The following is a 16,979-nucleotide window of genomic DNA, read 5'->3' on the forward strand; positions in this document are numbered from 1 at the left end:
ATGGAGTGATTGACAGTGTCGAAGGCCTTTTGTAGGTCCAGCATGACCATGCCGCAGTATTTGCCAGCGTCCACCTCTTGTTTGATGTGGTCGTTCAAATAGAGGAGGCATGTGTCAGTGGAGTGGGACGTTCTGAAGCCAGATTGGAATTCGTAGATTAGGTTTTTTTCCGCCAGGTACTTTTCGACCTGTTCGTAGACTATTTTCTCCATGACTTTCGAGATGGAGGTAAGAATAGAAACAGGGCGGTAGTTGCCTGGGTCTAATTTGCTGCCCTTTTTGTGTAGAGGGGTCACTCTCGCAATTTTGAAGTCCTTGGGGACGTGCCCCTGTTTTATAGAGAGGTTTATTATGTGTGTGATGACTGGGGTGATGGCGGCTGCTGCGTCTCTGAGGAATTTGGAGGGGATGTTGTCATGGCCAGTGGCCTTGTTAGGTTGGAGGGCGCTCAATTTTTTGAGTACCTCATCGGTTGTTACCATTTCAAGTTTGAAGTCGTCTTTGTGGACCCCTAGGTTTTTGTAGTATGCTACTATGTGTTCTACCCCATAATGCCCTGAGTGGGAGGGTAGTTTGTTTACCAGTGTTGTGGCTATGTTTGTGAAGAAGATGTTTAAGTAATTGGCTACATCCAGCTTGTCTGTGATGAGCGTGTTGTCCGTCTTTATGTTTATGTTTGAGAATCTGGTTTTAAGTTTTTTACTGCAGCCTAGTTGATTATTGAGTAATTTCCAAAGTTCGCGGGGTTTGTTTTTGTTTCCCTCAGTTTTGTCGTTGATGAAATTTCTTTTTGCGGTTCTGATCATGGTGTTTACGTCATTTCTTAGTCTGTTTCTTTGGATTTTTTGTTCAACCACGTGGGCTTGGAGTTCACTGTTTGAGCTTTTGGAAAGCTTTGTCTGACTTTTATGAAGTTCAGAGCATTTTTTGTCTCTGGTTTTCATAGCGGCCAGTATTTCAGTATTTCAATGTATATCAGCACACTAGATTTGGATAATCTATAGATGACCAGAAATCAGTCCCGGGTCAGCTTGCGTTAGAATATTCCCATAAAGCAGACATAATGATGAGGATTGATCTTTTCCTACACTGATTTCTACAAGAAGTTCTGTTTACTTTTCTCTATAGTGTAACTGCACCACAGGCCTATCAACAGATGCACAGTCTTAAAAGGCTCAGTCCGGATTTGGACAATAGTGTCCTATTTTTCACCAGACTACTGACTTTGTTTATTTCAATGAATTGAAGATATTTTTCCACTCTACTATTAACTGCTCATACTGTAGTTCGAGAACTGACAACTATATGTGACAGCTTCACAAGACTTTAATACATTTTCACGTTGTCCATTTTATATTCGTTTTCATTGCTTGTAAATAGACCTGCTGGTCATTAAGGTTACAGTGAATATCTGAAAGATAATTGTCCATTAGTAAGTCATAGTCCTTAAGAATCAATGGTTACATACCCCATAATTGATACACTCCTGGATTGGGACTTTAACTATGAATGGCCTTTGGCGAGACTGACTTCAGATGAATATGATATAATAATATTGATGTAACAGTTAATCTTTTGAAATAAAATAAAATCTTTGTCTAGTGAGAAATCTTAAATAGTGAATAATTAACACCAAGTGGATACAATTTAAATGTTCCTTTTGAATAATAGGGAATCACAATTCTATCAATTAAGATAATGACATGTTTGTCTACGTAGTATAGCAGGTGTGGTGCTCCTATGTTGCTCCCCTTGAATGAATATAATTACTACGGTTTTATAATAACTAAGGTGGGCCTTATTTATCACCTTTTCCGTGTGTAAAAGGTTGAAAGTTGATGAAATACCATGTCACAACTGACTTGGAACACAAAATATGCATGCCAAAAGTTTATACCTCGTCATAATAACATTTTAAGTGGAACTTGGTTTGATAACGTACATTTAAGAAGCTTTCCGGAATCCGTACAAGGTTTTGTGTATTTTTCTGGATAAATGAGATCCAAGAAGCCAGGCTTGTGATCTACACACACAGACTAGCTCTGCCCTCTACAGGAGAAAAAGAACACCACCAGAACAGGCCTCCCTCTAATTCACAAGCACTGGATTGCGGATTGTAATTTCTAAATAGCAGGGATGAAAAGTAACTAGACTTAATTAACCATTTAAAGTAATAATATTAAGTAATGAATCAAATAAAAATCGTCAGAATTCCATCTTGGTATTCTAGAACCATTTTTCAATTACCAGTGGCCACTGTGACAGAATCTATTGACATGGGTGCGATCACACACCTCAAAGGTAAGTAGTGTTTATACGTTTACTATTTTAAACCTGAGTTAGGATAGAGTGCTCGTCATACCAACATGTCAAGACATGATGTTGTTAAACAAATGCTTTCACTACTTGGTTACATTTAATATCAAGCACTTAAACTTAAACTTGTGTTGAATATTGAATGGTGGACTTTGACTTTTATAAGAGCAATACTCTATATACTTTTATTTAATTTGAGCACTTCTTCCACCACTGCTAACAACAAGATAAAACTAAACATAGTTAACATTCTCCCTCAGATTAGGTGCATCAGGATTCAGGAAGAAAAGACACAACATCAACAATTATTCCCAAAATACTGGCCTTTATTCAAATATAAATCTGAGACAATTTGATATCACTGTATAGTGTTCAGGAACAACAAATGGATGTTAAGGTAATGCCTACTACAAAATATTTATATGAGTGCATATGAAAACATTCAAAATTGTACTCACCAAGGCATAGATTATCTTGCTTGATGAATTCGTCAGTGGTGTCTAACAGCCATTTAATTGTCCACTCATAAGAGTTCTTAACGTCTCTTTAGAGGTCATTCAGTCCCATTATTAAATACTTTTGTGTGCTTTATCCACAGACAAAAACGACTTGTGTTCCTTTCTTACTCCAGGGGTTAGTCTTCTGTCCTCCACAGCTCCTGTAAAACTCAAGATCTAAATTAGATCAAATTAGAAAATAAACCCTTTTTTTAACCACAGCAACAGAACACTCGTACAGCTCCAAGACGAATATCCAGATATCAGCTCTAAAAGATCCACATACTCTTTAAGTATTGTATGATACAATATTTGTATGCATCAAGTTAATTAGTTAATTAGTTCGCTAGTATTGACTTGGTCTGTCCATTCATTATTAGAACGATAACAATAGGCTATTGCACCTATTAATTTGGGTAAGTGTATACTGCATATGACATATGATCAATAAGCCTATTGGGTTCCTATTGGGCTCTTAGCTCCTACATTGATCTCTTTCTGTAGTCGCAACTGCATGTGACCAAATGTTACACATGCAGAAAATCTATTGTGTATGTCCTTTTGCCTCTAAAGTTAATCATCCACACTGCAATAATACAGCACAGGCTGTAACAAAAACCTCCTAAGCTAATTATCTGTTGTTGCCATATGTGTCTCCTTTGTAGATTTCTGATGAACATCATGCTGGTGCTGCGGAAAGCAGGAAATCAATAGTTTCAAGAGCTTGAATGTGGCACTCTCACTGCGAGAAACTCACTCTGTCCGGATGGATACCATTTGATTTCATGGACCTTTTTTCAGTCAGATGGTCATCATGTTTAACGATCATAAGCATAATGTGTTATCTTGCTTTCTTTCCTTTTATTTTTATTTTACATAACTATTATGAAAGTTGACAGTTTTATGGACTACTGTATCCTTACGTTACATATCCCATACAAATATAATACGTTCCATCAGTAGTGGAAAGTAACTAAGTATTTTTACTCAGGCACTTTTGTACTTAACTTGTACTTCACTTGAGTATCTTTATTTTAGGGAACTTTGAACTTGAATCCACTACACTACATTTATTGGAACCCATCAGATACTTACTTTGAAGAAAAAACTATATTGTATATATAGAGAACATGGCAGACATTGATGAAGAGTATGTACTTTAAAATGTGAAGCCTGCCAATAATACATAATCAGAGCAGCATAACTCAACCACAAAGCACTTTAACATATCCTTTAGAGGTCAATGGTTTGAGAATTGAATGCTCCCAAGCACTGTAATACACATGTAGAATACATATTTTTACTTTTGATACTTGAGTACATTCAATATAAAATACTTCTCAACTTTTACTTAAATAGAATCTTGAATGGAGGACATTTACTTTTATCAGAGTACTATTTTATGTGTATTTCTACTTTTACCTACATAAGTAAAGGAACTGTGTACTTCTTCCACCACTGACATCATATATGGTACTTTCATATCAAATTGACCACTTAAGTTCTCACTAGGGGAAATAGGCTCTTTTGCCTAGAGGTCAGTTTGATGGTGTTACAGATTCTACCTTTAACATCTTACTACCCCAGTATCTGGCTTTAGAGGGAGTGTCCAAGTTCATAAATATTGGATCAACTTTGGGACCATAAAAATAACTCCGTACAAAACAGCTATAAAAGACCTTCTATAGCACTAAGTTGCACCGATTTTGCACAATCTATGTCTCTATTCTCTCAAGGATGAACAAATATCTCCTTCATGACTGAAGTAGATTTAATAGGTGAAATCAAAGGGGGATAGCTATATACTGTGGGTGTTAGATATTTTGCCCTGCTCTTAGGCTACTCCATTTCTGATATCTCTCAGCTATGCATCATATCCTGCCTATGATATTAATAATTACTGTGAATCATTCATTTCTAATCCACAAATTCCTATCACTTATCTAAAACAATCAATAAAAAAGACCTTGACTGTGCTGTTATTCTTGGCATGTTCATAGTTTTTTCTTTCTTTTTTGTATACATACCATAGTAGGCCATGTTACTTAGGACAGCTGTAAACTTTACCTGAGTAGGAGCAGAATTAGGGGGCTCAAACCTGTTTAACACAGGACTTCAGGAAACCTTGTGTCAGTCGTCCAGGAAGTGGCACAGTCGGGACACCGTGCTCAGCTGTGTAGGAAGCTCCCACCTGTCTAGAGGTCAAAGGTCAGGAGGAATGATGTCCTGCTGAGTGGAAGCATCCTGTAGCCTCTCGATCAGTGACAGCAGGATAGTCTTCTTCATTTTGATTTCAAAATCTTTTAAAAAGTATATCAAATTAACATTTAAACGTCCCCCTACGTGGGACATATGCAATGTTTTCTCTCTTCCGGAATGTTTACTTTCCACTGTATGGCAAATAATAAAGGTAGACCACGCCGTCTCAACCTGAGGACACACGACTCCTCTTCATCATAGGATGAGGCTCATACGAACGTCTAGCACACTAAAACACGCCAATTCTCTGCGATTCCAACCAACGCAAGGGAGGTCAAACAACGGGCAAATACACAAACGAACGCAACACATCACCGCTCCTTTGCAAGCTGGGGAGGACGCTGAGGCAATAATCTCTGCAATCTCTGCATCGGTAGGTGGTTAGAGCCAGGGTGGGTGGAGGGATCCTCCAGAGAGGCCGTCGGTTGTAGAAGACCATTGTGATAACAGAAGAAGCCTGGCGTGGTCAGCTGCAACAGTGTAGTGCAGGGTGATGATGTTTCCCAGGGAAACCGAACTGGAGAACTTTCCGGGGGATGTGCTGGTCAGCTGGATCAGTATAGCAGTGTGATGATGTTTCCCCCGGGAAACAGAACTGGAGACCTTTCCAGGGGGGGATGCTCTCAGCCACACCCCAGACACAAAGGCCAGAAGTGACTGAGGAATGGGCCCCCCGTGTTAAAAGGGGGGGCATTGTAACTCTAGATTTTCCTTAGTAGAGGTAATAAAAAGCTAGTAAGGAATGCCAAATCTCAATATCAATAAAGGGGACATCAGCAAATCTTCGAAAAGGGGACTTCAATGAAAGATGATCAACAGTAGTGTCAAAATACACAATTGAGAAGCTCTTTTTCCTTGATTGTAAACGTCATCCTCTCCTGTCTGGCAGAGAAGAGAAGGGTTTCCATTTCGAAACCGATAAAAGGTCTGAGGATTAGAAACAACTCCTTGGAAATAAACAGAAAAGGTCACAAAAGTTGTCTTCCAAGGCAGATACAATTGTTTTTTTTCCCACGAAAGAAAATTTATTAAAACCGAGACAAAATCTATTAAGCGCCAGCTGCACAGGTAGGCCTACGTCTTAGGCGCATGAGCAATGTTGGTTTCCATTTTTTTTCTTCAGAAATCCTGAGTATACAGCACAAAGCAGAATTTTCCATTTAAAAACACAGTACTGAAATCACAAAGCATTAAAAACAATTCAAGAGCAGTCCATTCAGGAAAAAAGGCATGAAGGGCCATTGCAGAAGGGCTGCTGCTTTCTGGGGTATTTCTCATGTAAGTCCAATGGTGGTATAATGATGTTTTCCACTCTTGTATTGTATATTCACCTGCTCAATTGTGAGGGATGTCAATCACATACATAGAGCTTCAATATCTTACAGATTACAGGCACAGTACATGCAGTGTTGGGGAGTAACTGGAATCGCTAGTTTATGTGATCAGGATTATGAAAATAAAATCATTGGAAACAGCCCAGGGCCCATGTTTATCAAACATGCAAGAATAGGAGTACTGATCTAGGATCACTCCACTCGCAGATCAGCACTTACTTTAAGATGCTTGATAAATACAGGCCATGGACACTAAAGTCCACAATCTAATTGCAAAGTATTATATTTCAGGTTAACTTTCATTTAAAAAATCGTTAAAGTCAGGAAAAAGGGCTACTAATAATATTAGTTCAGTTTCCCAAATACTGCTCTGAAAGAGCAAATTAACTGAAAGCCCTTTACAACTCACTGTCCAATCAGATCCCTTTTCTACATGGCTACCAGGGCTATTACACATCAAATGAGGATCTTTTGAAAGTGTGCATAGGTGTGAAAAGTAATTAAGCACATGGGTGAGAGGATAAGTAGCCAAATGGACTTTTAGATTGTCTGACATTATTATATGTTAGGGACACCTAGTCAATAAAAAATATACATATTTAAAAAAGAAAATTATAATAATGTTGCGGTTTGTTTTTGTCATATATGCTGAGGGATTATTAGGTAACCTCAAACATCAGTTACATCATTGACTTGTTTCAATACATTTTGGTGCTTATTGTGCCTTCAAAACGGGATTGTGTTCATGAGAAGTCTATATGGTTGACATTGGAAGTGGAATTTCCTTTTGCCGTGGACTTTTTGCCTTTCTTAGTAAATTAATATATCTTTGGAAAATGTTGATATTCCAAACAATCATCTTTTTCCTCAGTCCTTATGACTTTGCATTTAGCTAGCCAAATCGTTAACCTTGTTGGCTTCAAGACGCATTGCCCAGTTGCTTAGCAATGGTGTCCTCACAACTTTAACCACTTGAACGCCAAGTATCATCTAACTCGACTTCCCATGTCGATACCTCAAACTCACAAGTTCCATTTGAAGGCATGTGTCGCACTCCATGGGTATGGAGTATAATATGGGCATTACTGAACGCTGTTTTCAAATTATCACCATGTCCACATGTTCAGCAGAACTACAAAAACACTGTAGGCAAACTCATGGAAATGGCAGTACCCTAGTATTTAGTAACCATTATTTAAAAATGTTCAACAATTAGTGATAACTGGTTACTTTTCACCAGTAAAAATAAAACGGGTAACCAGTAATCAACCCAGATTACATTTATTAAAAGGAACATGTCAACATTATAGGAAATGTGCTTACCATCTTCTCCAGTGAGACAAGATATATACATTTTGTCTCTGTGCTATACTGAACGCACAGAGAGGAAATTGGTATCCATCTTCTTGTCTGACAGTAAGCACATTTCCCATAATGTTGGCATGTTCCTTTAAGTAATCCATCCAAGACAGAGTACATGTAGCCTGTATGGTATATAGAGAACCAATAGGCAATGACACCAACAAGTTACGAAATGGCCCACATTGAAAAGATACTGAACCTGCGTTATTTGCCAAAATACTGTTTGGAGAATCTTGAGAACAAGCAATGTTTTCTGTTGGTAATCACTGAAAGGAGGTATTCTTAGTTCCAGACTATAACATACACTTTGATGGTCACATGATGGTTACACCCTATCAACCAACTGCAGTTTGCTTCCATTCAGTGTTTTTCTATCAGAGGGTAGTACTTTACACCTAGGCCTGAAAGGAAAGGTTTCTGGTGAACAGGAAGGAAGCAAAATGAGGCTTATATTGGAGAGGGAACACCACATTATAACCATTGACTTCAATCATGTACTTGGGTATGTCTTTTTTTTTCTCCATACACTTCTCATCATAGCTTCCAAATTACCTGCGATTGCCAATTACCAAAATGAACCACTATGTTCCACCTAAGGGGCAGTTCACCCCCCAAAAAACAAAAAAAAACATTTCCCCCTTACCCGGAGTAATATTTATCCATCCAGATCATTTCAGTGACTCGCTTAGTTTTGGAGATATCTGTCATCGCTCCAATACCGGAATGGCACTTGGCTTGTGGCTCAAAGCACCAATAAAAAATGAATGTTAAGTCAAAAGCTATATCTTTCAGAAATCATGACCCAAAACTTGATGTGAGAAGTTTCATGTAGGAACTATTTTCTACCAAACTACACCTCCATAATAATGAATGGGGGTGTTTATGTTTTCTATAGTTAATACATGAAACTGCTCACAACAAGGTCTGTTGATTATCTTGAGTACCCGGGTCATGATTCCTGGAAAGAGGCATCTAGTTTTTCAAATGTATTTTGTTGGTGCTTTGAGCACCACTTGCAGAGTGACATTCAGCTCTGTTGTATTAGAGTGATGGAAGATATCTTCAAAACTAAGCGAATCACAACAAAACTATCTGGATGGATAGATAGCACTCTGGGTAAGGGGTGCACTGCTATGACAACAATGATCTTGTGTTAACATTATAGAGAACCAAATCAATATATGATATAAACTGATAGTGATGTTAACTATCATCACAAATAAGCCTTGGCACTGGTGACGCCAATGCTTAGTGATAATGGTGAAAAACAGGCATACAGAAATATACATGTCAAGTAAGCTTCAGACATGGCTCTGGAAATGGATTCGATTTTATATACTGGAACATGCTGTACTGTAGCTAATAATTAATTCTCAAGTGGCCAGGTCAATATAATCTGAGCCTAGGAAATTACCTCTGACAAAATATATAGTGGTGTTCCAATACTCTGTATCAACAAGTAAAATATAGAATTTATACTTTTAATTGGTCAGCAAAAAATTATATTTGTGCAGATTTAAAATATCATTAAGCAAATGGGTAAAAACGTGAGAAAAATTTGTATTTCTTTCATCAGGGGAAATTATTGTACATACCATTATTTTGATTATTTTGCAGCCCTGTTTGTACAAGCAGCTTCATAGTATTTCAAAGCAGTGGAGGCTGACCAACCAAAACTAGGAGAGTGCAGGTAAAATGTAGACTACGTACTCTTGTTTTTGGATGTCAAATATATCTTCATACCCCACCCCCCTGCCATTTGCTACATTTGCAAAGGATGTAACGGAATGGTATTTATTGTATTTTCATTTAATTGATAAAGGCAACCAATGTCATTGTAATTCACAGAAATGTGTAATTTCTTTAAGTACAGTACGCCTCAGATCATTTACAGAGAGTTATGTAAACTGCATTCATTTAATTGAGTGCGTCAACTCAAAAAATATGGACTTTCTTTTATATCTACAGCTTCAATATGCTGAAATGTGGGCTACCATGCTATTAATAAACTTTAAATCAGACCCTTGTAATTTCCTCATAGTATGTTCTATTTATAGCAAGACAGACACTGAAAGCTTAACCACACCTACACAGCTCCCTGTTTTTACAACTAAAAGTCAAAAACACAATGTGCATGTGTGAATACAGCAATTTCATAATTAGCATTTCTTCTTCTTCTTTTTTATGATGGTCCTCTGACTACGACCATCACTAGGTAGTCCTCCTCTGACTTGGCAAAGGCTTTGGAGGAGGCATCCAAAAACTGCTGGGAGAAATCACATGGGGGGAAAGCATGAAGGACTCCTGCTTGGTCCTTGTCACGGCTGCCTCCCACAGGGAGACTGATGACACCGGCCGCCTCCTTCTGCTTCAGGTAGGAGACCAGGTTCTTCAGAGGCCTCTCTGTGGAGCTGCCGACGTCCTGGAGCCCGTCCTCGGATTTTCCTGGCACGGCCAGGAGGACAGCGTGGCCGCCGGGGCCGGCAGCCTTGATGCGACGAGACACCTCATCCAGCTTGGGCTGGTCCAGACGCAGCCTCTGACTGATCTTCAGCTGGGATACCTGCCCTCCGGACTTGCCGTCCACCAGCAGGCCGGTAGCCACGGCCAGGTCCCCTTCCAGGAGATGCATCGATGTGGGGAAGCTGCTGTTCTTCAGCAGGAGAACGCCCTGCCAGGCCTGGGACAGCTTCTGTCCCCCCGCTCCCTGCTTAGACTGCAGGCCGGACCTGGATGAGGAAGAGGAGGGGTGTTCTGCGTGGTCCTCCCTCCTCACGGGGCTCCTACTGGGGTCGCTGGCTTTGCGTTTGCGATCTCTCTCGAAACCGGAGCCCGGCTCAGTGGGGCTGAGTGTCCTCCTCCGCTTCTCCACAGGCCCACCGTCCAGGCTGTTGTGGTGCTCTCTAGCGGGAGAGGGTCTGTTAGAGCGCAGTGGGCGTTCCGAATCACTGTAGCGCCCCCCGTCCCGGCTGCTACCTCCAGGACTGTGCTCCAGTGAGTTGCCGTGACGGCGGCGAACATACTCGCTGCTGTCAGGCGAGCGGTCCAGGCGTCGGCCGTCGTCCAACGGTCTTCTTTTGCGCCCCTGATCTCGGCTCTGCAGGTCCCGTTCTCGTTCCATCGACCAGGACTCGCGGGGACGCCTCTCCAGATGATCGAGGGGCTCAAAGCCAGCCCCTCTCACCCTGTCGTGGACACCCAGGCTGGGCCACTCTGCGGCCGTGTAAAGCTCCCTCTCTCTAAAGCGAAGAGGGAGCGGAGGAGACCTCTCCCTCACCCTCAGGGACTCTGGAGTCGGGTGGTGTCCAAAAGGCTCCGGGACCAAGTCAAAGTGTGGCAGGGGGAGAGGCTGCAGGTACTGCTGCTGGTAGCGGTGCTCCGTGTCTGCAAAGTCCACCCTGAGTCTCCTCTCAGGCCCACCGAGAGGGAAGCCACGCATGTTAGTACATGCGGCCTGGGCAGCGTCCAGGCTCTCATACTGAATGTAGGCCCAGGCATCTCCTTTCCTGTAGTCTATAGTCCTGATGGTCCCAAAGCGATCAAACTCCCTGGCCAGGCCGGCGAGGGGGACCCAGGGTCCAAGGCCCCCCACCCACAGCCTGGTTGTGGGTGTGGCTCTGCCATAGCCGATTTTAATGGGGTTACGGCACACCACTTTGCCCGACATGGATACTTTAGCACGGTGAGCCATGTCAAGATTCTCAAACTTTAGAAATCCATACGTGCAGTTCTGCCCGCGCACAGCGCGCTTTATAGCCACCTCTGTAATCACCCCAAACCTGTCAAACGCCCTCCTCAGATCACTTTCTGTCACAGAGATGTCAAGGTTGCCAAGGAACAACGTCCTGTTCGCCCTCTGGTCATCTTGAGGGGACATGAGGTCCTCTTCACGGAAAACAGCACATTCTGGTATGAATGGGACTCGGTTCCTGGCATCATATATGGGAAATTCTCTGTCTCTTTCCAAGTCTCTTAGGTGGGGTGGTGGAGGGGGCGGGGGAAGTCGACCCAATGCTAGTTGTTGTAACCGGTAGTCTCTGTAACCTATGTCGGTGGGTGATATGGGTCTCTGAGGGTGCAAATGTTTGTGTCCTGCAGCAAAGTTGGGGAGGGGGGGGGACCGGCTCCGTCGCCGGTTCACGTAGACCGCCTCGATTTTAAGAGGTCGGTCGTAGAGCACCAACTTTCCGCGTGCGTGCTTGGCCGCTTTGGCGTCGTCGGGCCTTCTGAAATTCACGAACGCCACTCGCCCGTCGTTCGCCCGACTTATTTTGACACTCACGTCGCCGAATTTCTTGAACTCGTGAAACAATCCATCTTCTACTTCTTCGTCGTTCAGCTGAGAGCCCAGCTCGCTTATCTTAAGAGTCTTGTACTCACTGTCAGCGCCCGGCGGCGACCGTCGTGGCTCCCCGCGTGAGTTGGACCGAGTGGCGGCCGTGGTCGCGTCTACAGCGAGGTTACTACTACTGTGCGTTTTGTTACTCGAGCCAGCTGCGGTACCTCCATAGTCATAGTTCGTCCCTGTCCGACTGGATATATTATGGCCTTCTACTAGGTCCCGGTCTCTTTTTTCACTCAACAAACCTCTCCTCGACGAAGAGCCGCTTTTAACAGAACTATTCCCGTTGTTGCTGCCTATCGCCGACAGGGCTCCCGTCTTCTTGGTCTGGTGGCTCGACTGGCTTCCTCCTCGGTCTCGAGTATCGTCCGGTGCCCGCGAGCGTTTTTTCACCGGTGATCGCTCTTTACCCTTCATTTCCAAAGGCAAATATTGCCGTCTTAAAAACAGAGCTATGCGAATAAACTCACAGCGTTGAAGGTGTACTTTTTTTCAACTAATCTAGCTATGTGTGGTTTTACTCTTGTCTTCTAGACAAGCGACACAATCGCCATGTTGGAGTGCCGTACTGTAGTGTGTACGCACTGCGCAGAGTTTCCGGCTGTGAGTCCTCAAAGACGATTGGCTCTAACGGATGCCACTCATGCATCTCGGAAGTCTCATGAAAAGGTTGAAAGGTCTCTGGACTGATTCACCAAAAGGGTGTGGCTCTAGGGATAAAGTACAATTCTTGCATTACTTTGCACACAACAGGCCATAAACAGCATATTATGACCTGTATTTTTTCATAAACAGTAGTGAATGTTTGAGTATGAATAAATAAAAGAAGAGTACATTTTGTTTTGTTACATCACATTATTTCTCACCAATAATATAAATTGTGATTTATTATCATATTTAATTTTGATTTAAAATAAAATATTGGTATAGTCCACATAGCCTACTACTTTCCACAGTGCTTAGAGTGTACAACAGTGAATTTGAACAATATATAGTGTTTCAAATTACACAAATGCTCATATCATTGTAGATGCCAACAAAAAGGCCAACTGTGCCTTTGGCCTTTATTCCTTCATGCCTATTTCATGCCAGGCAATCTCTGCAGACTGAGGTAGTTATTCTAAACATTTTCAGAGCCAATAACCAGCAACTGGGTAATCTTTTACCACTAGAGGGCAGGGGGGCCCTTCTTCATTCGTGCAACCAAAACTATCTTTGATTATATCAGTAAATACTTCCTACTTCCGCTGCTCCACAGGGGTTCATACTCAGTCCATTTCCCTATACCCTCTCTACAGTACACACAAACGGCTGTCTTAAGTCTACTTCGTTCAAATATGCAAATGTTACCGTCATCCTTGCACTGCTAAATAACAACGACTCTCTCTCTCTCTCTCTCTCTCTCTCTCTGTCATTAACATTCCACATCTCAAAAATGAAAGAACTTTATTTAATCTCAAACGATCATTGAGAGCATTCTGTCATTTACAATGACGTTGAGAGGATCAATGCATAATACAAGAACAATGTTAATAAAAATAAATCAATTAGACAATTCAAAACAATTACTGACTGAGGTGAAATGTACTTCTGTACTTCTGTATGACAACTATTAAAGAAACTTGAAACTTGAAATGGTTGGCCATTATATATTTAAACTGACCAATGGATATTAAAGTATTGTGTTTTAAGGTGCTTTGAAGAACATTCCATGTGTCAGGGGCACAAGCTAAAAGCAGATTTTCCTAATTCAGTGCAAACTCTGGGGACCTTAAGGCAAGCCAATCACCAGAGCTAGTATGATAGGGTCCAGAATTCCAGTCCAATAATGGCTTTATACAGAAACAGATACCAATGCACGTCTCTCTGCCAGAGAGGACCACCCAACCTTATCATACAGGATACAATGATGGGTACTATAACTGTCACCAGTGATAAAATTATATACAGAGTCCAAAGGCTTTAGAGTGGAAGCAGCAGCTATCTCCATAATCCAAAACAGACAATAGCTTCAACGACCCTCCTTCTGCTAAGCATAGGAAAATATATTTTGTTTCTGTACAAAAAGCCAACCTGTCACAGTTTACTTGCGAGGTTATATGCATGTCATTTAAATGTAAATTTCCCATCAAGCCAGATGCCAAGATATTTATAATCTTTAACTCTCTCAATATTAGACCCATTCACAGTGTATATATGCAAATCATCACACACAGTACCTTTGGCTCTAGAGAACATCATGAACTTTGTTTTGTTCGCATTGAGTACCAGTTTAAGATGAACAAGTGCACCCTGCAAAGTATTATTATGAGAGTTGTCATTTTTCAATAGCTAGTTGTACAGAGTCAGCAACACAATAGACAATAGTGTCATCCACACAGAGATGAACCTGACAACCCCTCAAAGAAGAGACAATATCCTTAATATAAATAGTCGGACTAATCAAATCAAATCAAATTTATTTGTAAGGCCCGACGACACACGTTAATGTCCCCATGGGCCGGACACGTCTTCTTTAAACAAGTCAAGAAGAAACATCACAATAAGTCAAGAACAAAACAAAAACACCATAAAGTCAAAAAAAAATTAAAATAAATGCAACACTCCCAGTCCATACCCCACGTGAAGGTAAAGGAAAAACTCACTAAAACCTAGCAATAGGAAAAAATTCAAGAAACCTTAGAAGGGCCATTCAAGAAGGGATCTCCCTTCTTAGATCAAGTTTCAAGTTTCTTTATTAGTTGTCATACAAAAATACAGAATACTTTTATATAAAACGCTTCTTTCTGTTTTGCTCCAGAGATTGTGCTAGATAAAAATAGATAAGTATGAAATAAATATACCAAATTTACCAATAAATATAAAGTGTGTTGAGTGTCTAAAGTGGGTAAAGTGGGTGCTGCAGTGAGTTGTGTGTGTGTGTGTGTGTGTGTGTGTGTGTGTGTGTGTGTGTGTGTGTGTGTGTGTGTGTGTGTGTGTGTGTGTGTGTGTGTGTGTGTGTGTGTGTGTGTGTGTGTGTGTGTGTGTGTGTGTGTGTGTGTGTGTGTGTGTGTGTGTGTGTGTGTGTGTGTGTGTGTGTGTGTGTGTGTGTGTGTGTGTGTGTGTGTGTGTGTGTGTGTGTGTGTGTGTGTGTGTGTGTGTGTGTGTGTGTGTGTGTGTGTGTGTGTGTGTGTGTGTGTGTGTGTGTGTGTGTGTGTGTGTGTGTGTGTGTGTGTGTGTGTGTGTGTGTGTGTGTGTGTGTGTGTGTGTGTGTGTGTGTGTGTGTGTGTGTGTGTGTGTGTGTGTGTGTGTGTGTGTGTGTGTGTGTGTGTGTGTGTGTGAGTGAGTGAGTGAGTGAGTGAGTGAGTGAGTGAGTGAGTGAGTGAGTGAGTGAGTGAGTGAGTGAGTGAGTGAGTGAGTGAGTGAGTGAGTGAGTGAGTGAGTGAGTGAGTGAGTGAGTGAGTGAGTGAGTGAGTGAGTGAGTGAGTGAGTGAGTGAGTGAGTGAGTGAGTGAGTGAGTGAGTGAGTGAGTGAGTGAGTGAGTGAGTGAGTGGTGAGTGAGTGAGTGAGTGAGTGAGTGAGTGGATGTGTGTCCTGTGAGTGTATTTGATGGTTTGTGTTACATAGTGTTATTGTTCATAGTGTTATTGTTCATTTAGCATCCTGATGGCCTGGGGATAGAAGCTTCTTCTGAGTCTCAAGTTTCTTTAATAGTTGTCATACAGAAGTACAGAATACTTTCATACAAAATGCTTCTTACTGTTACTCTCTCTCTCTGTGCTTGCCATGAGACTCCGGTATCGCTTGCCTGACCGCAGCAGTTCAAAGAGGCAGTTGTTTGGGTGGCTGGAGTCTTTGATTATTCTCTTAGCCTTCCCCATGCAACGCTTGTTGTAAATGTCTTGGAGAGTGGGAAGCCCACCTCCAATTGTGCCTTCGGCTGAACGGGCCACTCTCTGTAGTCTGCTACAGTCTTGTGCAGTGCTATTCTCGAACCAGGAGGTGATATTGCCTGTCAGGATGCTTTCTATTGTGCATGAGTAGAAGTTCGTAAGGATCTTCTGACTCACGTTGAACCTCCTTAGGCGCCTAAGGAAGTAGAGGCGGTGTCGTGCTTTCTTCACTACACTGTCAATGTGTGTGGTCCATGTCAAGTCCTCGGATATGTGGACTCCGAGGTACTTAAAACTGTTCACTCTCTCGACCGGTGCCCCGTCGATGCTGAGGGGGCTGTAGTCCCTGATCCCTGACCTCCTAAAGTCCACAATCATCTCTTTTGTTTTGCTGACGTTCAGGGAGAGGCTGTTCTCCTGGCACCATCCCGCCAGAACCTCTACCTCTTCCAGGTAGGCCCTCTCGTCGTTTGCAGAGATCAAGCCCACCACTACTGTGTTGTCAGAAAATTTGATGATTGTGTTGTTGTTCCGCTGTGCCAGATGTCGGTGATAGTAGTGTTGCAGTAAAACAGGCGAACAGTTGGTAAGCATGCACTCATATGTGTGGTGAAACACAGTGCATGCGATAGGAACTGAACGTTTTGAAAGATTAAAGATAGAGCTGATAGCGGATTTATTTAAGGCAAAGGGGCGGCGCAGAGAGGGTCGCATCCTCCCGGTCATCATCAGGGGACGTCCAACACTCCGATCATCACTCCGAGACAGCCACTCACTGGGAGACAGGGAGACAGGACAGGCGTTAGACAGTTCGCGTGATTGTGATGGGCGGACATAGCAATAGATACAAGTGGTAAGCATATATGTGAATAGAATAGATATATGTAGTAAGCATATTATGTGAATAGAATAGAAGTACTTAACCCAGCAATGAACTCCACGTCTAAACCATGTTGACAGACCATGGACAGAAGACGGTAAGAAGCTGATCCATGGC

At 42.0% G+C, this 16,979-nt stretch overlaps 1 protein-coding gene across 1 annotated transcript; it reads right to left on the reverse strand.

Moving 5' to 3' along the window:
• Positions 1-6,110: 6,110 nt before the first annotated feature.
• LOC311231001 (RNA-binding protein 15-like) lies at positions 6,111-12,656 on the reverse strand. Its single transcript, XM_084317467.1, has one exon. The coding sequence runs from the start codon at positions 12,525-12,527 to the stop codon at positions 9,951-9,953; it is 2,577 nt and encodes an 858-aa protein (XP_084173593.1). The 5' UTR covers positions 12,528-12,656; the 3' UTR covers positions 6,111-9,950.
• Between the last annotated feature and the right edge of the window lie 4,323 nt (positions 12,657-16,979).

This window comes from Notolepis coatsorum (assembly GCF_963971535.1).
Source record: "Notolepis coatsorum genome assembly, chromosome: 6".
NCBI lineage: Eukaryota > Metazoa > Chordata > Actinopteri > Aulopiformes > Paralepididae > Notolepis > Notolepis coatsorum.

What these genes read in the sequence shown, in the direction of transcription:
- LOC311231001 (XM_084317467.1), bottom strand. Translation starts at nt 12,527, where the DNA reads ATGAAGGGTAAAGAGCGATCACCGGTGAAAAAACGCTCGCGGGCACCG.